At 34.6% G+C, this 27451-nt stretch overlaps 2 protein-coding genes across 2 annotated transcripts; one reads left to right on the forward strand and one right to left on the reverse strand.

Annotated features, from left to right (window-relative positions):
* Positions 1-3306: 3306 nt before the first annotated feature.
* On the forward strand, positions 3307-15502 carry LOC134273888 (uncharacterized). The gene is made up of 5 exons (XM_062756106.1): positions 3307-3549; positions 5211-5744; positions 6115-6212; positions 13088-14254; positions 14494-15502. Exons 1-5 carry the CDS (start codon positions 3312-3314, stop codon positions 15187-15189), a joined length of 2733 nt encoding a protein of 910 aa, XP_062612090.1. The 5' UTR covers positions 3307-3311; the 3' UTR covers positions 15190-15502.
* An 8524-nt stretch (positions 15503-24026) lies between these two features.
* On the reverse strand, positions 24027-27248 carry LOC134273887 (uncharacterized). The gene is made up of 3 exons (XM_062756105.1): positions 27193-27248; positions 25942-26216; positions 24027-24307 (listed from the first exon to the last, which is right to left on the reverse strand). The coding sequence occupies exons 2-3, from the start codon at positions 26204-26206 to the stop codon at positions 24042-24044; spliced, it is 531 nt and encodes a 176-aa protein (XP_062612089.1). The 5' UTR covers positions 26207-26216; positions 27193-27248; the 3' UTR covers positions 24027-24041.
* Positions 27249-27451: the final 203 nt, after the last annotated feature.

Below are 27451 nucleotides of genomic sequence, written 5' to 3' on the forward strand. Positions count from 1 at the left end.
CCTCTTGTGTGTTGGTTTAGCCCCTCCCCCTTTCAATTAGTCAGTCCACTTTCAATTTGCTTCCGACAATTATGCTTTTTTGGGTGCGGGATGGGGGAGGGAAACAATGGGGAGTCAAATTCAAATTATCACAAAGTAATGTATATACAAACAAAATGTTTAAAAAAAAATTATTAAACTCTTTTTCTCAAGAATTTCTCAAGAAGTTACATGTATATGCAGAATTGATATGGACGTGTAATGGTTTGGGCCATGGTGGTGAATTGCAGGTGAAATTCCTGCCAAAACTAAGAACTTGGTTGTGTCTCCGAGGGCGAAGACCATTTAAAGAGGGAGGAATGTAATGGTTTGGACCGTGGATACCGGCTTTGATAGCTCAGTTGGTAGAGCACCTAGCTAGAGATGCAGGGGTCCTGGGTTTGATTCCCGGTCCAGCAATACATTTTCTCCTTTCCTGTTACAGAGGCATTCCCAAGTAGTATTAGAATTCAAGCCCCCTCCCCCACCCCCTCAGTAAACTTTTCAATTCTGAGTTGATTTGTGCTTTTTTTCTAGCCGATATGCTCAGGTGAGCGATGAGGCCCCTAGGCGATATTTCATTATTTCTTCATACGAGGGTTGTCCCAAAAAGTCGGAGACAGGGAAAACAGTTTTGTTTCTCTTTGCTTTATTAATTTTTTTTCCTTGTCATAGCAAAGAGTAACATTTTATGATCATGCACTTCAAGTTTCATGATGATATCACAACTTTTTTTATGAAAAATAAAGAAAGAATATAAGTGTACACCGGCGCACGAAAGGAAGCCTAAATTACGTCTCTTATAACGTCATGATCTATGTGTCTGCTTCACTCGCGGGTATTAACATTCAATAATTTTTTTAAGTGATAGACCACTCTTGATTAAGGGACATATTTAAATTCACTACTGTCCGTTTGTTTTTATACTTGTTTTTTTTTTAAAGCAGATTCAAATTTCAGTCGAAATTTAGTCGAAAAATCGTCTTACATTGTAGGCAGCAAAGATCGAATACAAATTGTTTGACGTCGTTCGCAGTCCAAATTGTTCCCAATTGTCTGAGTTTATCAAACAGTACTCTACTACTTACATGCCGTAATTAACTATTTTCGGAACAGAAGAAAAACTCTCATTGAATATTGTGCAATTGAAAAATAATTTCTTTATTAAAATCTGGTGTGTAATGTCACGTCTGTACTCTACTCCCCCGTCTCTTATGTATATTAACTATATCCAATACAATCTATTACATCTCCGTGCGCCGACCACGCGTTTGACGACGTCATTTTCAACGTACTCAATTTCAACGATACTATGAAAATCATGACACCAAGCTTCTGTTTCAAATGATATTTATATGAAATTTTAATATACGAGGGGCATTTCAAAAGTTCTGGCAACTGTTTAATAAAAGATTACCCGTTTCATTGAGTTTTATATCATTGAAAAGATCAAAAAAATATACACAAATTGTGACCTCACTTTATAATTGTTATAACGTAATCACTCCGAAAATGACGTCACAATATAGAATGTTAAGTATACTGAAAAGTCGCGTTTTTATCCACATGAGACGATCGTAAAAGTTCGGCCAAAAGCTTATTTGAAAAAATATTTCAAAGAAAATTTTAATTGGAAAAGAAGAAGAGTAGGACTATGATATTGTTTATCAGCAATTCCAGTATTCATTGTATGGTTTGTTTACGAGCACGGTTTATGTTCGGTTATGCTATCATAAAAATTCATTTAAGATTTTTATTTACATGATACGGCTGAATTTTTTGTCTTTTATTTATCTCTCCATTGTTTGAAATAAAACATGTTCTGTAAAAAACTAAAGTATATTAATGCAGTTTTTATCAAATATATTTTGAGTCACAGGACTCTTACAGTTTACAAATAAACTGTACTAAATTTTGTCCCCGACTAGATTCTTTGCGTATTTTTTCATATAAATTCAACTTCACTACTGCTTTTGACTTTTGAATCCAAAAAATGAATATAAGTTACTAAGACATGTATAGTCTCATTTATTTTCCATGCACTAAAATTTGCAAATATTTGGAGGTACGGTGGGGTTACAACTGCACCGCCGCCATTTTGGATTTTACGAGAAAATATTGGGCACACTAAACTTAACTTCTCTTGAGCCTTCATCGATCCCACAAATCTGGTTAAAACACCTGACGAATTTATGCCATCAAAGGTTGTAACACGATCGCCTATTTTTGTTTGATTGTCAACTTTGTCTTTTCCTTACATTTAAGTCTCTTTTACGTAAAAGTTTAAGCGAGATTCGATAAAACCATGCTGGTTTTGACACTCAATAAAACCATTTCGGAACAAGAATATCTTCAAAATTAAATACCATATGATAAATTGTAGTCTATGTAAACATTCCACCAACTGGCATTTGCATCCGTTAGCTTGCTTCCGAGTAATGAGCAAAAGTTGTCTTAAGTTTAAAATTTTAATTTGATCAAATTGCGTCTTTTGTTACGTCATTTTTATTGTCAGTATGCTAATCATTCTATATTCTGACGTCATTTTCGGAGTTATTACGTCATAAAAATTTTAAAGGGACGTCACAATATGTGTGTATTTTTCTGATCTTTCCAATGATATCAAACTCAATAATTTCCGTAAGACAGTTAATCTGTTTTTAAACAGTTGCCAGAACTTTTGAAATGCCCCTCGTAATATTAAGATTTTTATTCTGGTGTCAGTGATTTAAATTTGAGTTCAATGTATTACATAGTACTAAAGAAATTAAAGCAAATGTAGTTGTTATACGCGTAAATTATTCCGAATTTTGTCCGTGTGCCGACAGGCCTTATCAGCTTTCATATAAATCGTCCGCATATTATTAATATGAAAAATATGTATATAAAAACTCACAATTTTAAAGAATATTGACCATATTATGTCTTTGCAAAATTTGGTACGTATTGGTTGCGTGTTAAAAAAATTATACATATTGTCTACGACTTTTTGGGACAACCCTCGTATGTATCGATATGCGTATCGTCCTCACAGATATCTCGATAAATCGTCCCAGGCTTAATTTTTTAACAGTAAAAGTATTCTTATTTAACCAATATAATATGCTCATCTGTTTTTTCTACTTTTAGTTTACTGGGCATACTTATAAGGAATAAACAAATCAATGAAAATAAACATGTGCTATTTGGATCTCCATGATAGGAAAGCTATTTTTATGATTGTTTTTTGTCATGCGTTAGACTCTGTCACAGGTTTGTAATGTTAGAGTTTTGTCATTACAGTTGGAATACCAATGCAGATTATACTACGGGGAGATAAATCAGTGACGAAATTCATTGAGAATTTAATGAAAGGGAAGACAACCATGTACCACGCCTCTGGGATGATAATAGGGTGTGCTGGTAGTTGGAAAACAACATTGTTAGAGAGACTGAAGGGCATTGACGTGGAAGAAATAAAGAAAAATATCATTTCAACCAGGGGAGTGGATATCCACACTGATTTGTTTAATGTGACAGAAAGCATCCAAGGTATTTTTTATATTGATTGTGATTTAATGCTTTTGTATGATGTACTTCAAATAAAAAAAGCAAATCATTTCATAAGAGTCATGTTTGATCAAATGGTGACTGCTCAATATTTTGTCTAATAATTTGTTCATGTGACGGTAGAAATAAAATGCCCCTGAATTGTAATACTTCCTGAATTGTAATATTTCTCGTTTCCTGTTAAAATCAAAACTTAGGAACTACCATTATATTGGTGGTACCTATCTTGTATTTACAACTCCACAATATCTTTGTATTTACAACTCCACCTGTACAACTCTGAACTGAACAAGCATTCTGAGAGTATTGCATAAGCAATACATGTCCCCTACCGGGTTCCCCTTTTTCTTCAGGATGTCATTTTTTAATGTGCAAAAGTCATGTCCAAGGTTAGACTGAAAAAATTTCAAGTTATAAATGCCTTAAATCTAATAAAATACTAAACATCAAGACGACAATTAAACTCATTTATCCATCGTCTTTTCCTCGCTTCATATTTTTTGTCGACAATCGGAAGTTAGCGCAGTTCAAACCCGATCTTAATTAAGCGATTATGAAAAATATTCAAAATGCCATGATTCTGTCAGAAATCAATGAAGCGAAACGAAATTTAAACTTGATCTGTAACTCCTTAAGATACACTCACGTACCAATTACCAAAATTCAGCTCATTATCTGCAAGCGTTTAGAAAAAAAGTGCGGAAAACCAAGTGCCAAAAAATGAATAAAAAAAATAATTAATAAATAACCTAAACTATAATTTCCATCATCCAAGTCCATTTCAATCTCTGAAAATAGATACTTATCTTACAAAATAATGCTGTGTAATGCTATGTAATGCAAGCATTACACTGGAATTTATAAAGTAATGCATTACCATTACCATTACATGTAATGCAAATTTTTTGGCATTACACATTACTAGCATTACTTTAAGATCATGTAATGCATTGCAATGCATTACCATTACAATTAGCATTACCCCAAGCCTGGTACCAAAATTCAGCTCATTATCTGCAAGCGTTTAGAAAAAAAGTGCGGAAAACCAAGTGGGAATGAAAAATATTCAAAATGCCATAATTCTGTCAAAAATCAATGAAGCAAAATGAAATTCAAACTTGATCTGTAACTCCTTAAGATACACTCACATACCAAAATTCAGCTTTAATATCTGCATGCGTTTAGAAAAAAGTGCGGAAAACCAAGTGAGACAGACTGACGGGGACGGACAGACGGACGGACGGACGGACGGACGGACTGACGGACAGACGGACGGACGGACGGACGGACAGACGCAGAAGAAACCTATAGTCCCCTCCGGTTTCACCGGTAGGGGACTAATAAAGTTAAATGAAACTTTTACATGATAATTACTACGTATACATACTGTCATTGGGTAGCTCATTCTTTATGTTAAGATAGGACAAATATTTGGTTTTTCAATTTTAAAACAAAGACTTCACTATCATACTCATATGGAAGCTGCCTTGGGATATCATTTCATGAGCTCAATACTCTCAGTACCTCTAGATTTTATTTCTTGAGTTGCAGATTTATATGAAGTAGAATAAATGTCTATTTGTATAAAGTACAGGGACAAGAAAGTTAGAAGGTGTAAAATAAGCATTCATTTTCATTTACAGCAAACTCTTCACGCCAACAGCAACACTTTAAACTTAGACTTGATAAAAAAGATATGAAGCAGAGTGTTCCTTATTACCATGTAGAAAATGCAGCTGATGATAAGGAAACGCAGAAGAAGATGAAACCAGAAGATAATGAGGGCAACGTGGGCAATACGACAGAAGCATCAAGCAGTGGACAGATATCACATGATAATATTGACATTAAAACCACCCCATCCCATGAACCACAGGGGGCCACATCACCAGAAAATGTAGCAGAAGTTATGAAGGAAAGAAAAGATATTCTTCATAGTCGAGAATTTTCTGGAAATTTACAGATAGGTGCAGAAGATATTTCAGAAAATCCAGATAAAAGAATCACCATGACTGACTTTGCAGGACAGTGTTCATATTATGCCTCACACCAGATTTTTTTGAGTCCAGGAGCGTTCTTCATTCTTGTGCTGAATATGGAGAAGAATTTTGATGATAAGGTTGGAGAAGAAGTGTGTTGTCAGGAAGGCTCCGTTTACGGGGGATGGACACACAGAGGTAATATTTTGATTATTACATGTATGACCCAAAAGCACCACTGCATCAGATCAAAATTTATGCCATTGATGAATTTAATTGACACACTGTAGAAGTACTACTTTCTGCGGGGTATAAATTTACAATATGTACGCGGTCACAAATTTTCCGCGGAAATTTGTCCAAGGATACTTAATATAAAAATAAGGCATAAAGTGACATTCTTAGAAATACGCGTAATAAATTACTAGTTTTTCAGGACAAATCACTAAATTTGCATCTTCCTAAAATTTCTATTTATAGGGTATAGAGTTTCTCATGTACGTCTGCCATCATTTCCTGCAATGTATCTTAAAAAAAACTCCTAGAGCTGAATGTGTCTGTTTTTCAGATTATCTAGAATTCTGGATGAAGTCCATTCATCAATATGGCAGTGATAAGGCTCCTGTCATCTTGGTTGGTACACATAGTGAGAACAAAACAGAAAAGGTATCATTGTTAAATACTGTTATTTATTGTGTTCTCAAATATACCAGGGTTGTCCAAAAAAAGTAGACAGGGAAAACAGTTTTGTTTCTTTTTGTTGAATTAAATTTTTTTCCTTGTCATAGCAAAGAGTAACATTTTTAGCTCTTCTGAGCCAAAGGCTCAAAGAGCTAATGCTATGGCCATTTGTGCTTTGTGCGGTGTGCGTCGTGCGGTGTGCGGTGTGCGTTAACTTTTTAGAATATGGGCCATAACTCAAGAACCCCTTGGCCAATTAGTGTCAAATTTGTCACAGGGTATCCTTGGCCTAAGGGCTACCTTATATACTAAAATAAAGGTTGGGACCCTTAAACAAGGGGAAATAATCAAGAAAACAAAACTGGAAGTACTGGTTGCTAAAAAATCTTCTTCTCCAAAACCACCGGGCAGATTTTCACCAAACATACATACAAGGAGCAAGATATGTTGAAAATTAAAAATTGTTCAAGGCATGACCCTGGGGCAAAGGGCGTGGTCTCAAGGTCACTTCAAAGTTGACCTAAATTTACAAACAATAAAAATGTTTATATTTTGCTTATTATTATGACTAGGATCATCGAATCTTGTAAGTTTATGCATCTCAGGACTTCACATCATGTTAACTCAAAAGTAGTTCACGGTGACCTACTTTTAAAATTTTGTAAGCATTTGTTTCCAAATTGATTTGAAGGCATATTTCAGGCACTTTAAGGCCTATGATCATCAAACTTTGTCAATTGATGCATCTTGGGTCCTTAAACAATATCAGCTTAAAAGTAGGTCACCGTGACCTACTTTTTGAATCTTATGACTAATTCTTTTTAAAACATTTAATCCAATTATTTCAGTCACTGAGGAGGTTTAGAATCATCAAAACTTGTAAATTGATGCATCTTGGGACCTTAAAACATATTTATGAAAAAGTAAGTCATGGTGACCTACTTTTTAAATTTTGTAAGCATTTGTTTTCAAATTGATTTGAAGGCATATTTCAGGCACTTTAAGGCCTATGATCATCAAACTTTGCCAATTGGCGCATCTTGGGCCTTTGATTAACGTCAGCTTAAAAGTAAGTCACCTTTACCTACTTTTTAAACTTAATGACTAATTCTTTTAAAACCATTAAATCCAATTATTTCAGACACTGAGAGGTTTAGAATCATCAAATCTTGTAAATTGATGCATCTTGGGACCTTAAAACATATTTATGAAAAAGAAGGTCACTGTGACCTACTTTTTGATTTTTGCAGGCATTTGTTTATGAATTGTTTAAAAGGCATGTTTTGTTTACCTTCAGACCTAGGATCATCGAACTTGGTCAGCAGATGCATCTTGTGACTTTAAAAAATGTCGACCCAAAGAAAGGTCATGGTGACCTACTTTCAACATTTTATGGTAATATTTAAGTATCTTAGGTATTTATTGGCTTAGAATCATCAAACTTTGTGAGTTGATACATCTTGGGTTTTTGCAGAGTGACGACCAAAAAGTAGGTCATGGTGACCTTTTTTTGACATTTTATGGCTTTATTTAGGTATCTACAGTACTTATTGGCTTAGAATAATCAAACTTTGTAAGTTGATGAATCCTGGGTTTTCGGAGAATGTTGTCCAAAAAGTAGGCCATGGTGACCTACTTTTGACATTTTAAGGATATATTTTAGTATCTTAGGGAATAATAAAACTTTGTGAGTTGATGCGTCTTGGGTTTTCGGGGAGTGACGACCAAAACGTAGGTCACGGTGACCTACTTTTGACATTTTATGGCTTTATTTAAGTATCTCTACGATACTTATTGGCTTAGAATCATCAAACTTTGTAAGTTGATGAATCTTGGGTTTTCGGAGAATGTTGTCCAAAAAGTAGGTCATGGTGACCTACTTTTGACATTTTAAGGATATATTTTAGTATCTTAGGTATTTATTGGCTTAGAATAATAAAACTTTGTGAGTTAATGCGTCTTGGGTTTTCGGAGAGTGACGACCAAAAATTAGGTCACGGTTACCTACTTTTGACATTTTATGGCTTTATTTAAGTATCTTAGGTACTTATTGGCTTAGAATCATCAAACTTTGTAAGTTGAAGTATCTTGGGTTTTTGGTGAATGATGTCCAAAAAGTAGGTCACGGTGACCTAAATTTTGACATTTAAGGCTTTATTTAAGTATCTACGGTACTAACTGGTTTAACTTTGTTTGTTGATGCATCTTTGGTTTTCAGAGATTGTTGACCTAAAAGAAGGTCTTCGTGACCTACTTTTGAATATCTCAAGGACTTATTGGCTTAGAATCATCAAACTTTGTTAGTTGATGTATTTTCGGTTTTCATAGAGTGTAGACAAAACAGTAGGTCACGTTGACCTACTTTTAAAAATCTCAAATACTTATTGGCTTAGAATCTTCAATCTTTGTTTATTAATGCATCTTGAGTCTTCAGAAAACTTCAATCTTAATATAGGTCACTGTGATGAACTTATGGTTTTTTATAGCTTTATTATTAAAAATATTTTCAGTCCTTATTGGCTAAGAATCATCAAACTTTGTCAGTTGATTCGTCTTGGGTCGTAGGATACATAGGGTAGAGGCTTCAAATAGAAGTGATAGATTAATTGTACAATTTATCAGAAGAGCGATTCAAGGCCCTTGGGCCTCTTGTATGATCATGCACTTCAAGCTTCATGATGATATCACATCCTATAAGAAAATTATGAAAAAATAAAGAAAGAATATAAATGTGCACTGTCACATGGAAGCAAACGTAAATTGCGTCTCTTATAACGTCCTGATCTCTTTGTCTGCTTCATTGGCGTGTATTAACATTCAATATTTTTTTTTAAGTGATTGACCACTCTTGAGTAAGGGACGTATTAAAACTCACTGCTGTCCGTTTGTTTTTTATTTGCTTTTTTATGCCCCCTTTCGAAGAAGGGAGGGCATATTGCTTTGCTGCTCTCTGTCGGTTGGGTCGGTTGGTCTGTCGGTCAACTTTGTTTCCGCTCATTTTCTTCGCAACCGTTGCACATACTGAAATCAAATTTGGTATACAGATATATCTCATGAATATCTAGGTCAAGTTCTATTTGGGTACCATTGCACCATTTTTGACAGAGTTATGCCCCTTGGAGTTAGAAAAATTTCAATTATTTGCAGTTTCCGCTCATTTCCTTTGATGCCTTTGCACATACTGAAATGAAATTTGGTATACAGATATATCACATTAATATCTAAGTCAAGTTGTGTTTTGGGTTCAATCGTGCCATTTTTGACAGAGTTATGCTACTTGGACTTACAAGAAAATTCAAATTATTTGCACTTTCCTTTCATTTTCTTTGCAGAGGTTGCACATACGGAAATGAAATTTAGTATACAGATTTATCAGATGTCTATTTAGGTCAAGTTCTGTTCTGGGTACAATTGCACTATTTTGACAGAGTTATGCCCTGTTGCAACCACTATTGAAATAAAAACTACTATTGAAATAATTATATCAATAGTGGTTGAGGGTGCATTTCAATAGCAAACATAGTTCGTAACCACTATTGAAATACGACCACTATTGAAATAATTATATCAATAGTGGTTGAGGGTGCATATCAATAGCAAACATAGTTTGTAACCACTATTGAAATACGACCACTATTGAAATAATTATATCAATAGTGGTTGAGGGTGTATATCAATAGCAGACATAATTCATAACCACTATTGAAATACGACCACTATTGAAATAATTATATCAATAGTGGTTGAGGGTGTACATCAATAGCAGACATAATTCATAACCACTATTGAAATATGACCACTATTGAAATAATTTTATCAATGGTGGTTGAGTATGCATATCAATAGCAGACATAGTTCATAACCAATATTGAAATGCGACCACTATTGAAATAATTATATCAATAGTGGTTGAGATCCCTCACTGCTAAATGGCCCTGAGTGCCGGGTAAAGGTCAAACTTTGAAGTCCTTCAATGGTATATGGTGACGTCTCTATATGAGTCGAAAATGGCTGAATGAGGTAAACAACAATCAATCGACGGTGACAGATATATTTTCGTATTTCAAAAGTGAAAATTATTTGAATAGTTCCTGAACCTTATGGTTCTTATATTGAAAGGCATTTTCACCCACTATTGAAATGATTATTTAAATAGTGGTCGTATTTCAATAGTGGTTACTAGCTATGTTTTTTATTGAAATGCACTCTAAACCACTATTGATATAATTATTTCAATCACAGGAGTTCGCGTACCTATCAATTTTACCGAAATTTTCGTAAATAAAAAAGATACGTAATACCTATAATAATAACACAAGGAGTGCAACGGTTGTCCGCGACGCCATGACGTGACGTCACGGGCGGTCCATTTACCCAAAAGGAAAAAAAAATAAATAATCATACACAATTAACTAGAGATAACTATATTGCGTTTAGATACGAGTACAAGTACTTGTACCTACCCGTTTTAAATTTTCTTGAATGTCTACAAACTTGTCTCTGGTTTATTTTCGCATATGACCTCAATCATCTAGATTAGCATTTCAGGCAGTTTTGTTCCTTTTTGGGTAAATGGACGCGCCCGTGACGTCACGTCATGGCGTCGCGGACAGCAGATATTTGAGCGAAGTTGAGGAGAAATTTCACCGCTGCTGCTGTAAAACATGAGTTTGAAATCTTATGCATTAAGAGCCATAAAGAATAGTCCCTTCCAAAAAGATTGGTTTTTGTCTTATAATTTTCGATTGAATATTCATTGTGCGACAGCTTTGATATTAAGCGAGGGGTACCCAGGTGACGTAAAATGCGTTGCGTTCCTTGTGTTATTATTATAGGTATTACGTTTTTTTTTTATTTCCTGAAATTTTCGGTAAAATTGATAGGTTCGCGAACTCCTGTGATTTCAATAGTGGTCGTATTTCAATAGTGGCTACGAACTATGTTGTTATTGATATGCACCCCAACCACTATTGATATAATTATTTCAATTGTGGTCGTAATTCAATAGTGGTTATGAACTATGTCTGCTATTGATATGCACCCTCAACCACTATTGATATAATTATTTCAATAGTGGTCGTATTTCAATAGTGGTTATGAACTATGTTTGCTATTGATATGCACTCCCAACCACTATTGATATAATTATTTCAATAGTGGTCATTTTTTCAATAGTGGTTGCAACAATGCCCTTCTGGACTTGGAAAATTTCCAGTTTGATGGGAGGGGGCATAAGTGTCTTACAAACATCTCTTGTTTAAGCAGATTCAATTTTCAGTCAAAATTTAGTCGAAAGATCGCCTTACATTGTAGACAGCAGAGAATACACATTGTTTGTCGTTGTTCGCGGTCCAGATTGTCCCCAATTATTTGCGTTTAACAAACAGAACTCTAGAACATTTAACTATTTTTTGGTATAGAAGAAAAACTCTCATTGACTATCGTGCAATTTAAAAATAAATTCTTTATTAAAATCTAGTGTGTAATGTCACTTCTATACTCTTTTTCCGGTCTCTGATGTATATTAATAACCATATCCAACACAATTTATTACATCTCCGTGCGCCGCTTACGCGTTTGACGACGTCATTTTCATCAAACTCAATTTCAACGATACTATGAAAATCATGACACTAATCGTCTATTTCTGATGATATTTTTATGAAATTTTGACATATTATTAAGATTTTGATTCTTGTTTCAGTGATTTAAATTTAATTTCAATGTATTGCATAGTATTAAAGAATTTAAAGCAAATGTAATAGTTATATGCGTAAATTATTCCGAATTTAGTCCGTGCGCTGACAGGCCTTATCGGCCTTCATATAAATTGTCCTAATATTATTAATATGAAAGATATGGATTTCAAAATTCACAATTTTTAAGTACATTGACTGTATTATGTCTATGCAAAATTTGGTAAGATTTGGTTGCATGTTAAAAAAATTATGAACATTGTCTACAACTTTTTGGGACAACCTTCGTATAACTTTGTCATGGTTTTTCTGATTTGTAAATATTTAATATACACTAGAAGTACTTTTTTTCGCGTGGTATTAATTAACGCTATGTACGCGGTCACAGATTTTTCGTCAAAAAAATGTGCAAGCATACTTATTATAAATGTAAGGCATGTACAGTAAAACACGGTTATAGCGAAGTCCTGGGGACCTGTTAATTTAATTCGCTATATCCGTGATTCGTTATATCTGCATAACAAATTCGTATAACCATATATAGCGAATTTGCAATATGCATGTTTTCCTTCAAGTATTACTATCAAATATGTTAGGGAAACAAATATTACAAAACATACCTTCGATAACTAAGGTTTTATTATGAATTGAATTTTATATACAAATGCTGAGAAAAAAATAAAGTCAGTTCAATCATTCAAATTTTGAAATCTTTGACGGTTCGTTATATAAGATGTATAATTCATTATATCTAACCTCAACGGGACTCAAAATCAGTTCGCTATATCCGTAAATTCGTTATATCAGAATTCGTTATAACCGTAAAAGTTTACAAAGATTTGTTAAGAATTTTGCCGGGGAACCCAGAAACACTTCGTTATATCCGTGAATTTCCTATATCCGTGTTCGTACTAAACGTGTTTTACTGTAGTGACAGTCTAAAAATCAGCATAATTTTCTACCCATGGATTAATCAGAAATTAAGATTCCGTGGAATTATGACCCTGTGGAAAAAAGTATGTTTACAGTAATATATACAGGTAAACATGTGTTTCATAAACTCTTTGGGAACAAAACATTAACAAACATTGTATGATAATGAACATTATTTTACTATGACTAATCTGTAAGTACAAAATAAAACAAGGAATTTGTTTTCATTAGGAAAAAGAATTGTTTTTCCGAGAAGTATGGAAGACTCTTGACAGGAAGAAGAAGTCTTTGCAAAAACATATTGATGTGAAACGGCGATTTGCGGTCGAATTCCATGACAATGAAAGCATTGAAAAACTTAAGCTGTCCATTGCTGATGTCGTGTGCAAGATTGCTCACTGGGGTGAAGAGCTTCCACAGTCATGGGCTATGTTTGAAACATTCCTTCAGGAAAAGAAATTTCCCAAGATTTTGAGTAGGAGTGAACTTGAGATGTTCAATGAAATATTGCCAGAGGGAATAAAGCTCCAAATTTCTGATATGAGTCCCATGCTGCAGTTCTTCGATGACATTAGAGAAATTATACACTTCAATCACCAGTTCCTAAATGAAGTTATCGTCCTCGATGTTCAGTGGTTTGCAGATGCATTTAGAAATGTCATAACAGATAAAAACCATGCACAAGAAGATTTATTTGAATTTGCCTCAGAATGGGACAAATTCAATGAAACTGGAGAGTTAGATGAAGCACTACTCTCTGCCATATGGAGAATGAACAACAATGGTTACCTTGAGCACAAAGAGGATATCATGATGTACATGGAGAAGTTAGGACTCTTAGCTAAAATGAGCGACAAAACATGGTATGTCCCGTGTATGAACAAGATGCAATTTCCAGTAGACTGCTTCTCATCATACCCTGCCTCCTCCATCCTTTGCTACACGTTTGGTATTCTTCCTGTGGAAATTTTCCATCGCCTTGTAGCAACATGCATGCAGATTCCTTGGGAGATTTTTTCAGATGAAGAAAGAGGATGCATTTTCCAGAAAACAGCCATTTTAGTGTTTCATGACCAGCACCATAATATTCTGCTTGGAATGACTCAAACAGAAATTCAGGTGCAAGTGTTTGTTGTGGAGGGAGAAGTTAATGTTTCAACCTGTCACCAGATTAGAGAAAACATTGAGCGTATATTACACAACCTCTCCAACACGTTCCAGAAAAACTCAGATTTCCAGGTTGAATTCAAATGCAAATCTACTGGTTTTTGTGACAGTAAAGAAAGCGCAGTAATAAGTGAGTCTAAGTTTTTCAAAGAAACTTTTCAGTGTCCATCCTGTCCGGCAAACAAAAAGCACCGTATCATCTCAGAAGAAATTAAAAAATATTGGGAACAGGTAATTCCTCTGCAATACATGATACTACATCAATACAGAAAACATACATTTGGCAAATGTAAACCAATTTATCAACTCTGATAATTTTATATTGAATAATGATACGACATTAAGATCATAACAACATTCAAATTTGATTTATTCATTAAATACTGTTTCCACTTATATCCATTTTAGGATATTAATGTCCAAGAAAAATATAGTTAAGATTTCATTTAATTTTCTATGTTTTTTCACAGACAAACCAGAGTAATCCTAGCACTTCCAAAGCTTCTGGACAAGATCTAGAGGGTCGATCCAGATTTGCCAAACTTGGAATGGCAACAAACGATGTCTTAAATCAGGCCTACAGAGATATTCTAGAATCAGAAGTCCCTCCCTCTGATATTGAAAACAAGGTGAATTCATTATCAAGCAAAGAAAGGAAGAATTTAAAGTTGAATCCAGATCAAGAAGATTTATTGAAAAAAGCAAAAAATACTCTATATAAGGAATTCGATATTTCCTTTACATACAAAATCATAAGAAACATTTGTTTAACGATCCCTAAACCAACAAAAGGAAAATGGGGAGAAGAGCCAACAGCAGCTGAGGTGACAGTGGGTGATGATATCGAAAGAATTAGGTTAATACGAAATAGATTGGCTGCACACGTGAGCTCAGCTTCTACCCCTCAAAAAGAATTCAACGACACCTGGTTAATGATGTCAGATATCTGTCAAAGATTGGAAGCCTTCACTGGAAAGATATACTTGGCTGAACTTAATAATATTAAAATACTGACCTTGAAAAGGGAAGACGAAGAATCTATTATACAAAAGCTTAACATGGAACATCACAAAATGTTAAAGACTCTCATGTCAGATATGCAAGAAATGAAGTTAGATGTAAAAGATATTAAAAAAGCAGTTATGAAGCCAGAGAACACAGGTTAAATGAACAATGCGTAAGACCTACAGTGAAAATCTTCAGTAAATACATGTGTGCAACTTCAATGCTTATCTCAGCGAATTTTTCATTGACATCATTGATATTTTGCAATATACACCGAAGTAGGCATGGGAATTGGCCATCCAAGAATGCTGTTGAAATTTAAAGATATATGTGAGGTTTACGAAGCGTTGCCTTCTTTTTGCGGTATGGGAAATTCCTGGGTACATAAAAAAAGAAATAAAAATTCTGGACAATTTTGAGATTTTCAGAAAGTGCTTGAAAAACTTTACCTAAAATACAGATTGTTTATTCGTTTATCATTAATATTATTAAGGTCTTCCGTCTCCAACGGAAGACCTTCTTGTTATTCTTCGGTTTCTTTTTCCCTATTATTATTATTATTATTTTTTTTCTTACCGATTTTGTGCACGCGATTTCTCAGAAACGGCTGGACCAATTCTCACCAAATTTTCATATCTGATAGATATTCATCTGAACCTTGTCGGAAATTTTTCGTACGTACGTCGTCACTTCCGGTCGAGAGATATGGACGATTTACTGATTTTTAGAGGGTCAGCTTGTCCTGAGATCTCCTCCTAAATGACTTAAGATATCGACTTGAGATTTTCAGTGAAGGTATAGGAAGGATGATAGATGTGACATTTTGCATATAGAGCTTTCCAGGTAAGAAGGCATCGACCTCACCTGGTCTCAAAAAATAGCCTCATACTCATCTCGAAAAATTGACACGTTTTCTTTTTATATCTTTTTACCTGTTAATATTTTGTTAGGACATATATAATAAAAAATGTTCAATATAGTAAGACCTTTCATTTGATATCAATTAAACGGGGTTAGTTCTTCAAATTAGGGGCATAGAGGGGCCAAAAGTCTCTTGTCTTTAATTTTTTTGTTTTTCAATATTTTCAAATGATATTAGTATAGTTGATAGAAACATTTCTTATTAGGCTGAATATATAATTCGTTTGTAAATTTATAAATTCAAACTCGAGATATTAACATTAAAAAATCTGAAGCGGGAACTAAATGGCGGCGGTCTCTGTCAATTCCGATATTTCGCAATAGCGGTTAACAGAGGCAGCCGAGCGTTTGTTTGAACGAAAGTAACATAAGGAGCAATGAAATTTGTAGGGATACTTGGATTGTCACGTCGTAGGTTCGTTGCAATTCTGTGTCAAACTACATTCATAATCCAAGGTCTCCTTACAACTTTTCTTTAATTGGTTTTGGTTGTTTCTCAAAGAAGAAAAAAGAAACGAATGTGCAAATGTGCAAATTAAGTACGCATCGATGATATTATCTAAATCAAAAGAGAAAAAGGCATGATTCCATGATGTTTTATAAAAGATCATAGTCAAAGTGATATCTCATCTTATCGAAAATTCGGACGGAAGACCTACTCGTTGCTTGCAACGAGATCGTTTCTAGTTTTTATTATTATTTTATAATTATTCATTTTTTGCTCTATTTTTTCCTCATGAGAAGTATTGCTTAATATCTTTAGTCATTAATCGCAATAATGCGTCGATCTGAAAGTTTTGAATGTTTTCAGCTTCCTCTTCATCCTTGCTGAACCAATCTAAAATTTGGCATGTAGATTTAATACAGGAAGAGGTTCAAAATTATGAATTTTATGGTCCCTGTCCGATCCTCTTCGGAACTTGCGAATTGAGCTAGAACTATCACTTTCTAAATCTGGTTCTGTACTTTTGGATATCAATCAGTCAAACAATTATTGTAATTTTAATAAGTATTGAGCACGTAATCAAAATCTTGAAATTCATGGCCCAGGACTTTGGGCTGAGGATGACGCTCTTGTGATGATGTATAAACTGTAGTAAAAGTGCACATATGTTTCTCAGTCGCTCTGCATATTAAGAAGATAAGGTTAATTTATAATGTGGAGCATGTTTGCTTCTATATGTCTCCATATGAGTGAAAAATTCTTTTAAGGGACGGTAATAGGAACAGTCAATCAATCTAAACTTCGATTGGCAACAAACGATGGGTCTAAATCAAGCATCCAGAGATATACTGGAGATGGAGGTTCTTCCTACCTTTGTTTATAATAAAGTACATGTAAAAGCATCAACAAATTCTCTCATTGATCTCAAAGATTGACACATTTGTTCTGCTATTCCCAAACCAACTAAAGAAAATGGAGAGTGGGGCATTCAACACAAAAAGAAACAGTGGGAGATGATATCGAAAGAATTGGGTCAGTCCGGAACAATTGACGCAAACTCGGCTTCCACCTCCCAGACAGAATTTGAAGACACCTGGTCATTGATGGCAGATATTTGCCAAAATTGGAAAACTTTCACTCGAAAGACGTTATAAGAAAGGAAACTGATGATGCTATTATTGAAAGAATTAAAATGGAAAATCACCATGAAATAAAATGGCAATACTGTCTGATTTGTAAGATATTAAAACAGAAGTATTGAAGTTTGAAAGCAATAATGAAGCAAATTAAGAGTATTATTCATAGAACGTATGACTAGAATGAATGTGTAAATCACTAAACTAGTCTATATTGAATAGCAATAATTTTGTTTGTAGGATTGGATTCTTATATGTGACTTGTATTGAGAAGTTAATCAAAGCTCCAGAATTTTACACACTTAGATATTGTAATATTGTTATCATAATTCTGGAACTACTGATATACAGAAAGGATGCTAGAAATTTGAAAGAGGGCGTATAAGGCGTGTACAATACCCCGCTCTGAGACAAAATGTTTCTCAATTTTCAAAATTCACAGAAAAGTTATATTTTTCTAAAATCATGTTCTCAGTAATGTCTTCTTCAAAACATTTTATTATTTTATTTTACTGAACGACTAATCATTTGATAATCTTTATTTCAAAGTTGACAGTTCAGCATATTTAGTGAAAATGGGTTTAATAGAGTTATAAAAAACGAATTTTGAACATGAATGGGTCAAGTCTCCATTTTTCGTGAACGCTTAAATGATGGAAACGTAAATGTGAATTCTATTATATTTGTTCAAAAAATGGAATCTGAACCCATTCTATATGAAAATCGAACTTTTCTGAAAAAATTAACGCTTCAACAAACCCGTTCATTTAAATCACACTGAAAGACATCAATAATGCATATACTTCGTAGTGTAGTGGTTAAAGCTGTTGGTCTGGGACCAAACCTGCGCTATGGAGAGTGTTCGAATCATATGTGAAGCTTTTTCTTTTCTGAAAAATATGAGTGAAAAATAAATTATTAATAAATTACTGAAACAATAAAATACAGAATTTGACGTGTAAAAGATTATATAAACCATAAAAATTTTGAAAAAATACTATTTTTTGGAATTGAGAAATGTCTTTTTTTCAGAGCGGGGGATTGTCCTCGGCTTGTACGCCTCCATTCTTAGGTGTATTACTCGTGAAACCTATGACTACATGACTACATGAATGTGTGTATCACTAACCTATTAATTATCGAATAGCAATAATTTTGTTTGTAGGATTGGATCTTTATATGTGACTTGTATTGAGAAGTTAATCAAAGCTCTAGAATTCTACACATTTTAATATTGTTGTCAGAATTCTGGTGCCAAAGATTACAATGAATTTATCCTTTCTTTACAAGAACCCAAAGATAGAGAGAAATTCGAAGAAAAAGGCATAGGAAAGTCACATTTCAAGAAATATCAGAATGCAAATAATCTTGCATTTACTGTAAATATTGTGTACTCAATAATTTTGCTATGCTAATGAACTGTAGAAGGATTCAGTATTTTATTATGCCTTGTGTCATGAGGTCATTGTATTTATCTTTGTAAATGATATTGCCAAAGCAATGTTCGTTATTTAAGCAAGATTATTCTTCCATTGCGTGTAATGCGACCTGTATTATTCTCAAGTTGTTTTGTTCAAATTACTAGTACAGTGTATGCTCCAAAACCTGTAAAACCACTTTTAGACTTGATAACCCCAACCAAAAAAAATACTACAGTAAACTAAAGTTTGATACTATACTTAACTATAACATCAATGTAAGAATTTTGATTTACTATAGTGAAAACTTTGGAACTTTAATTTACCACAATGAAGAAAAAATTGATTTATAGCAGACAAAACTTTGAACATTGATATGCTATACTAGAAAAATTAAAACCTTGGATTACTATGGTAAAAACAAACTGAAATCAATCCGGTACAATTGTTTATTATTGTTACAATAGTACATGTAAACTTTAGTTTATTATAGTATTTTTTTGGTAAGGGAAGAATGTTTTATGAATACCAAGATAAAAGAATCTGTGGGGATTAGGCGAGTCATTTCCCAAAGGGGTTTCATAGCTCTGTAGGCAAATCGGAATTTCATAGACGTAATATTTACCTAAGCATTTAAACTTTGTACAGCTCTGTCCAAATAACAATATTTATATTTTCAATAAACTTCTACTATGATTCTTTACAAAATAAAATGCAGTTCACTTTTTAATGAACTACAAAACATATGTACCACGAATAAGCATGGATATTTCTCTAGATTGTTACGTCATAATATATACCGCACTTGATATAAAAACATATAGTACACACTGTTTTGCTTTTAAAATGGTAGCTGAATGGCGTAAATTTATGGCAAGTCATCAAAACAAAAATGTAAATATAAATGTAAATATAAGAAATGAATTGAATTTTTAAAAATTCATGAGGTATTTGAGCTACAACGCTTCACGTCGGCATATTTATCATGAAGCGCTGACGCGCTTCATGAAATATGCCGGCGTGAAGTGTAGTTCATAACTTCATGAATCTTTAAAAATTTAATTCATTTCTTAATTACTATATTTTCAAACCTTCAGATTATTGTTACGATTCGACTTAGTCGTTTCCCATGTACATGCTTTCGACAGCATTTGCATCCAACGGATATAAGTACATGTACTTGGGAATGTATGAAAGCATTTGTTCTGGACTGACTTGGTACTACCACGGTACCTTTTCTTGCATTACGAATTACGCATTTTTATGTGATTTTCCAGCAGACACAAAAGGAAGTTGTATACTAGATCTACTGATAGAATTATCTTTTGGCGCACACTGTACTAAAGACTTGGCATTTATTCTTCATTTGGTATAGATTTCACTTTTTAGCTCACCTCGGCGAAGTCGAGATGAGCTTATGCTATATTCCCGGCGTTGGTGTCGGTGTCGGCGTCCCAGGTTAAAGTTTCAGGAGCAAGCCCATTCCCAAGTTACCATAAGCCCTACCTGGACCAAACTTGCATGGATGATGCATCTAGGGATGTACACTACCAGACTTGCTTTGATGCTGGATCTGACCTACATTTTCCAGATGATGGACCAGGTTAAAGTTTTTGGAGCAGGTTAAAGTTTTTGGAGCAAGTCCATTCCCAAGGAACTATAAGCCCTAAACGGACCAAACTTGCATGGATGATGCATCTAGGGAGGTACACTACCAGACTTGCTTCGGATGCTGGATCTGACCTACATTTTCCAGATGAGTGACCAGGTTAAAGTTTTTGGAGCATGTCTATTCCCAAGGAACTATAAGCCCAACCTGGACCAAACTTGCATGGATGATACATCTAGGGATGGACACTACAAAACTTGCTTCGGATACTGGATCTGACATACATTTTCCAGTTGAGTGACCAGGTTAAAGTTTTTGGAGCAGGTCCATTCCACAGGAACTTTAAGCCCTATTTGGACCAAACTTGCATGAATGTCTAGGGATGGACACTACCAGACTTGCTTCGGATGCTGGATTTGACCTACATTTTCATTCCCAAGTAACTATAAGCCTCTACCAGAAACAAACTTGCATGGATGATGCATCTAGGGATAGACACTACTAGACTAGCTCCGGATGCTGGATCTGACCTATATTTTCATTTCAAAGTATAAGCCCTTGCCATGTAAGGGGTTAAACACAACTTGCAAGAATATTGTTGTTGGGATGAATACTAAATATTAAGAAAATATGAGGTGAGATTTGCATTACTTAAACTTATAACATTCCTCGAGGTGAGCTTTGTAATCTTTGATTACCTATGTTTTCATCTAGTTGATATTCATGTTCTATCAAATATGTTTTCATGGGTTTGGAGATGGTACATGTACGCTTAACCTTTCCTTTTATCTGTTATTGTATACAGAACAGCCATACCATGCTGGTATACCCATGATTGTTTACATTTCAATCGTGTAATGTAGTCTCGAACTGAATGCATTTAAAATGTTATATATCTTGAAAGCTTGTTTATTATAGGAAATATATTTGTTGACCGTTAAATAAATTCATTATTTTATTTTATTTATTTTGTTTTTAGCGAAAAAATATATTTATCTAAAATTCAACCTGAGATTAAAAAGAATCATAATACGATTCGAACACTAGCGACATATAATTCGTAGGTGGTTCAACATTGCTGCTATGACCACTGAGCCACGAAGTCGCACATACATAGCTCTTAAAATAACAATCAGTTCTACATGTATATAGCAAACACACATAAGACTTGGAGTTTCTGAGAAAATGTTCCGAACTTTAAGTCTAGGTAAACAAATGTTTTATATAGAGTGGGTCTTCGTAACATTTTGTTGAAAATGGTGACAGATTCATCATTTCATATCCTTTCAATTTTTGTTTTCCAAAAATGGTACGAAGACCAACTCTATATAAAAAGTATAATTTTAACATTCCATTTCTATCATTAGCTCACCTGAGTTTTTCTGATCACACTTTGTCCGTCGTCCGTCAGTCTGTCCGTCTGCCTGTCTAGCTGTCCGTCCGGCTATAGGTAATCAAATTTTTACATAGAAATATACAGGAAATATACAGGGAAAAAATTTAAAATCTTCTGCTCAAGAACCACTGGGCCAGAAAATCTTGGGGATCGGGCGGGGTCAGAATAGGTAATAAAAGTTATAACATAGAACTGTATAGGACAAAACTTTATAAAATCTTCTTCTGATCGAAAAACCACTGGGCCAGAAAAGCTTAAACTTATGTGGAAGCATCCTTAGGTAGTGTAGGTTCTAAACTGTTCAAACCATGATCCCCCGGGTTTTTGGCGGGGCCACAATTGGGAATCAGATTTTTACATAGAAATATATAGAAACATCTTTAAAAATCTTCTTCTCAAGTATCACTGAGCCAGAAAAGCTGAAACTTATGTGGAAGCATCCTTAGGTAGTGTAAATTCTAAATTGTTTACAACATGACCCCAGAGGGTTTGGCGGAGCCACAGTAATGAATCAATTTTTACGTAGCAATATATAAGAAACAAACTCTTAAAATCTTGTTCTCAAGAACCACTATTGTGACATAGGGGTGTACGACAAGGCCACAATAGGTGTAACAAGGGAGGAAATCTGGTAAAGAACATCATCACCAAAGCTACTCAGGTGATCGATGTGGCCTCTTGTTTTTACGGTTACTTCATCCTGGTACTATTTTAGTGGAATAATAAGAAACAATTCCTAGGGCATTTGATTCAGGTTTTACTGTATGCAAGTGGTTATAAATAATTCCTAAATTTACAAATAAGTGGAAATTGTAAGACTAATTAACTCACCTGAGCCAAAGGATCAAGTGAACGTTTCTGATCACATTTTGTCCGTCGTTCGTCCGCCTGTCTATCTGTCTGTCCGTCCGTCTGTAAACTTTTCTCCTTTTCGACTTCTTCTCAAGAACCGACCGGCCAATTTTAACTATATATAGACTTAGTGCAAAGCATCCATGGGTGAAGAGAAATTAAAACTGTTGAAATGAAGGGCCAAGTCCCCTTAAAAGGGAAGATCAAGAAAAGACAAAAATAGGGTAGGGTCATTAAAAAATCTTCTCAAGGATACGCACTACCAGTCTTGCTTAGAATGCTGAATTTGACCTACATTTACCGAATGAGTAAACAGGATAAGGTTTTTGATGCAGCTCCTATTTTGTATTGTTCTATGGACTTTGATATTGAATACTGCTCGTTATCTCCATATCCTTCATACCAAATAACTATGATCCCTTTGTTGAACAAACTTGCATGGCTGATACATCTACATCTAATAATATGATGCACACTGATGGGCTTGCCTTGGATGCTGGATTTGACGTACATGTTCTGAATTAAAGGATAAAGGTTTTAGAACAGCTTTATCCTAAAGAAGGTAAAAGCCCTTCGTGGACAAAACTTTCAAGGAAGATGTACTCCTAACGATGAATACTAATGGACTTGTTTTGACTGCTGGATCTGACTTCAATTCCAAGATAATGGACCAGGTAAAAGTTATGGTTGTAGGTTTATTACAAAGAAACTATAAAACCTACATTAACCAACCTTGCGTGGATGTTGCATCAAGAGATGAACACTCACAAATTGCTTCAGATTGTGGATTTGAATGACATTTCAAAACTTTTTGAATAATTTGTTCCTGATAGACAAAGTTTTAGATAAGTCTGTTCCAAAGTAACTGCTAGCCATGTCAGATCAAAATTGCATAAATTTCGTATTTTGTAAGCTTAATGTGGGACGTTGCCTTACTTACAGACAACATTTGTTGATCTCTGTAATCTCTGATTACCCGTTTCTTTATTGCGAGAATTTTGATGTGTCCAGGAGACTTAAATCTTTGACATTCTCTTCCTTCTGTATATAATATGTATTACACAAAAATATATTATGTATTTTTTATTTTTTTAAAATAAATTTAAAACAACACAACAAAACAAAAAGCATAGACCAAGTATTGGTGGCGTGGGTACAATTATTAGACAGGTATACATGTAATACTGCACGAATAGATACACACATTTATATTCAATTTCCTGAAATTGCACAAATCTATAACATCGAAATGTCTCTGGCTTCCACTCTCATACTTTCGGGAAGTTCCTTCTTTCTTCGTTCTCTTTCCCGCTCAATAACCTCGTGATAACCGTAATATTTCCCTCGGTCGGCTCTTTCTAGTGGAACAAAGGCGTCAGATTTCGGCCAGGAGATGTCTTGAAGATTTCGTGGGGGCATGCTGGGTAAATCCCGAGTGTATCCGAATAGGCGACATTCGGGTATTCCAGTTTGCAACACACCTATGTCTTTGTGGTAGTAACCTGAAATGTAAAGTAAATTATTGTGGTCTTGGCGATACTTTTGGGTAAATTAGAGAAATCCATTTTCTATCACGAAAATAGTATATCCCCAAACCGAAACCAAGCCCCGTACCCATCTATAACATTGTGTGGTGTCTTTAAATGAGAAAACTGATATTCATCATCATTTTCCAATTAAGTCCTGGTGATTTTTTTTTAGCTCTTAGCGTCCCTCTGTCTGTCTGTCTAGCTGTCCGTCTGTCTGTAAACAATTTTTCAAAATGCTACTCCTCCTACAGTTTTGGTCTGATTTCAATAAAACTTAGCACACAAGTAGACTACACTAAGATACATTCTACAATCCTCAGGAAAAGTGGCAATTTTGATGTGTTTTAATGAGAAATATTATAACTTTTATCAAGAAAAATAATTTTATTCAGAGTAGATGTTCTATGTATTGGTTTTTGATTTCAACGAGCGGTGTTGCCATGGTCACTAAAAATAGAAATTTCTGTGGAATTCTTTCAAAATGCTACCCCTCCTACAGTTTTGGTCTGATTTCAATTTAACTTTGCACGCAAGTAGACTACACTAAGATACATAATTTTGTGTATCGGTTTTTGATTTTGATGAGCGGTGTTGTCGTTGTTACTAAAAATAGAAAATTCTTTGAAATTCTTTCAAAATGCTACTCCTCCTACAGTTTTGGTCTGATTTCAATATTACTTGGAACACAAGTAGACTACACTAACATACATAATTCTGTGTATCAGTTTTTGATTTCGATGAGAGGTGTTGTCGTTTTTACTAAAAATAGAAATCTCTGTAAAATCATTAAAAATGCTACTTCTCGTTCAGTTTTGGTCTGATTTCAGTATAACTTGGCATGCATACAAGTAGACTACACTAAGATACATTACATAATTCTGTGTATCGGTTTTTGATTTCGATGAAAGATGTTGCCGTGGTAACTAAAAATAGAAATTTCTGTGAAATTCTTTCAAAATGCTACTCCTCCTACAGTTTGGTCTTATTTCGATAAATACTCTCAAAATGCGTCTCCAAATACAGTTAACTTGATTATTATTATAATTTAATTTGGCATGTAAGTAGAGTACACTAAGAACATAAAGAAACTTAATCAAGGATCATTTGGCCTATTCTTTTTATTGCTGTGGTAAATTTTCAATTCCCAACTGCTGAAGAACTTTTCTCTTCATTTGCTATAAGTACAAACCAGTAGAGCTTCAGTCTCGACATAGACTTCTGTTTTTTTTTTTTTTTTATATTTTTATGAAGTAGAGATGAAAACTTCAATCCCTTGTCTAAGGAGAACATTAACAACCCTAGTATGGTTAACGGTGAGAACAATGCTGGAAAAAATGATGAAAGATCAGATGGATTTTACGTTTCTATTTTCCATTTCCTCTAATTTCTTCCCTTATGTTTCCATTTAATTACAACCAAAAAAGAACATTGCGCTTCTTCAATTTTACTCCTTGCAGCTTTCTTGCTACACCACAAACTACTCCAGCATGCTAGAGGTTCTTGGCGAGATACTTTTGACTTGGCGCCGCGTAACGAGGTATATAAGGAGCGAAGGGACGTTAACCAAGGCTCTTACTTGTAGGAGTACACCACAAACATAAAATTACCAGAGGGCGTGTCTCTCTGTCTCATGAAGTCCACCCATTGGTCCTCGCTCTGCATCTCCTTGGCGTCACGTTTTGTGTCTCTAGGCAACGATCTGTACTGTTGTTGGTCTATCCAGGTCCTCTCTGACGTCACGTAGTGGGAGGGGCCTCTCCAGATGAGTGACTTCCCACCTCCACTGAGGTAATTGTGGGTGGGGATGGGGTTGTGGGGCCCTCGGTCAAACAGTCTGGTACCAGCACTAATACCGTACTCTGGACGATGCATTACTGCCGAGCTGTAAAATAAATATCTAATTTGGTGTTATCCATTTTAAAAATACATATCAGTTTCAAATTTGCCTCAAAGCACCTTTTGCTTCAACTGAAGAATCAGACCTCCCTTAGGCCAGATCCTGACTTTGTGTAGATTCAAGTTTGCTTCAGCCATGCCGCTCAAAAGGAATTTAGATACTTGGTGCTACATGTACTATGAGCTCACTAAAATCTGCTAAGGTTATTAATATCTTATTTATAGAAGATTTCCTTCTCTCGTTGAATTTTAGAAATAACAAAGGTAACAAAAGGAGAAAAGTGTTATACTTATTTAGAATAATTGCTCGTTTATATTTGGTTATCTGGGATTGGTTATATGGAGTTTAATACAGGAGGTCTATGGGCCACAACGTTCACCTGCATGAGTAAATGAATTTTATTTGTAATTATATTATACAATTATCTAATGCCTGAGCAGTCAACAGAACAGAATATTTTTCCCGAGGTGCAGGGAACAGCTCAGTGTGTTCTATTGCCCGAGGCCAGCAAAGTAGTATATTGAACGGTAAGCATATCAAACTAAAATACTCGGATGTATTTAACTCCATACATGCACCACCCCCGGCCTCCCGACCCCCCTATTTCAGAATCTGAACTGGTCCGTGATTTAGAAAAAGTCTGAGCTCTTGCAATGCACGATCGATCTTTATTTTCATGCAGTGCCATCTTTTCATTTTCCTTAAACAAATGTACCCAGAATCTTCTAACAGTTAACTCTGATATAATACGATACTAGTAAATACGTATTTATCTTGACTTTTAAAAACAAAACAGAGTTATGGTACTTCGCAGGTAAAAGATGTACGGAGAAAATTACAGGAAATCTAAAATAGAAATTAACAAGAAAACGAAGAATAAACTCACAAATGTCATTTACATAAATCTATATGAGTACCAATTAACTTACACAGGACAAGGTGACCGTTTAAAAATCCCTACCTGAGATGGACGTAAACAAACACACAGGTGTATTGATCTGGTTACCAAGCGTGTATCTCGATGTAAACATCCGGTTTAGTCCAGGTGCGAATAATGCGATATTGAGACGACTATATACAGCATTCCATTTAAAACGGTGAATATGTCTTACTCTGTCTTATCTCACTAAAACTGTTTAATTAACTGATAACATCTATACAATTAATTATTTGTTCTTATGGTGAATACATGGGCATTATGAAGGGTATGCTTTGAAAAG

This window comes from Saccostrea cucullata, unplaced genomic scaffold (genome assembly GCF_032062105.1).
Source record: "Saccostrea cucullata isolate Sc308-1 unplaced genomic scaffold, CSIRO_AGI_Scuc_v1 ctg7560, whole genome shotgun sequence".
NCBI classification, from domain to species: domain Eukaryota; kingdom Metazoa; phylum Mollusca; class Bivalvia; order Ostreida; family Ostreidae; genus Saccostrea; species Saccostrea cuccullata.

Bases quoted from the DNA above. Each gene is read 5' to 3' on its own strand.
- LOC134273888 (XM_062756106.1), top strand. From the start codon at position 3,312: ATGCAGATTATACTACGGGGAGATAAATCAGTGACGAAATTCATTGAG. The intron at 3,550-5,210 runs GTATTTTTTATA...TTTCATTTACAG, and splicing joins TGTGACAGAAAGCATCCAAG to CAAACTCTTCACGCCAACAG. The intron at 14,255-14,493 runs GTAATTCCTCTG...GTTTTTTCACAG, and splicing joins TTAAAAAATATTGGGAACAG to ACAAACCAGAGTAATCCTAG.
- LOC134273887 (XM_062756105.1), bottom strand. From the start codon at position 26,206: ATGCATCGTCCAGAGTACGGTATTAGTGCTGGTACCAGACTGTTTGAC. The intron at 24,308-25,941 runs GTAATTTTATGT...TTTACATTTCAG, and splicing joins ACAGAGAGACACGCCCTCTG to GTTACTACCACAAAGACATA.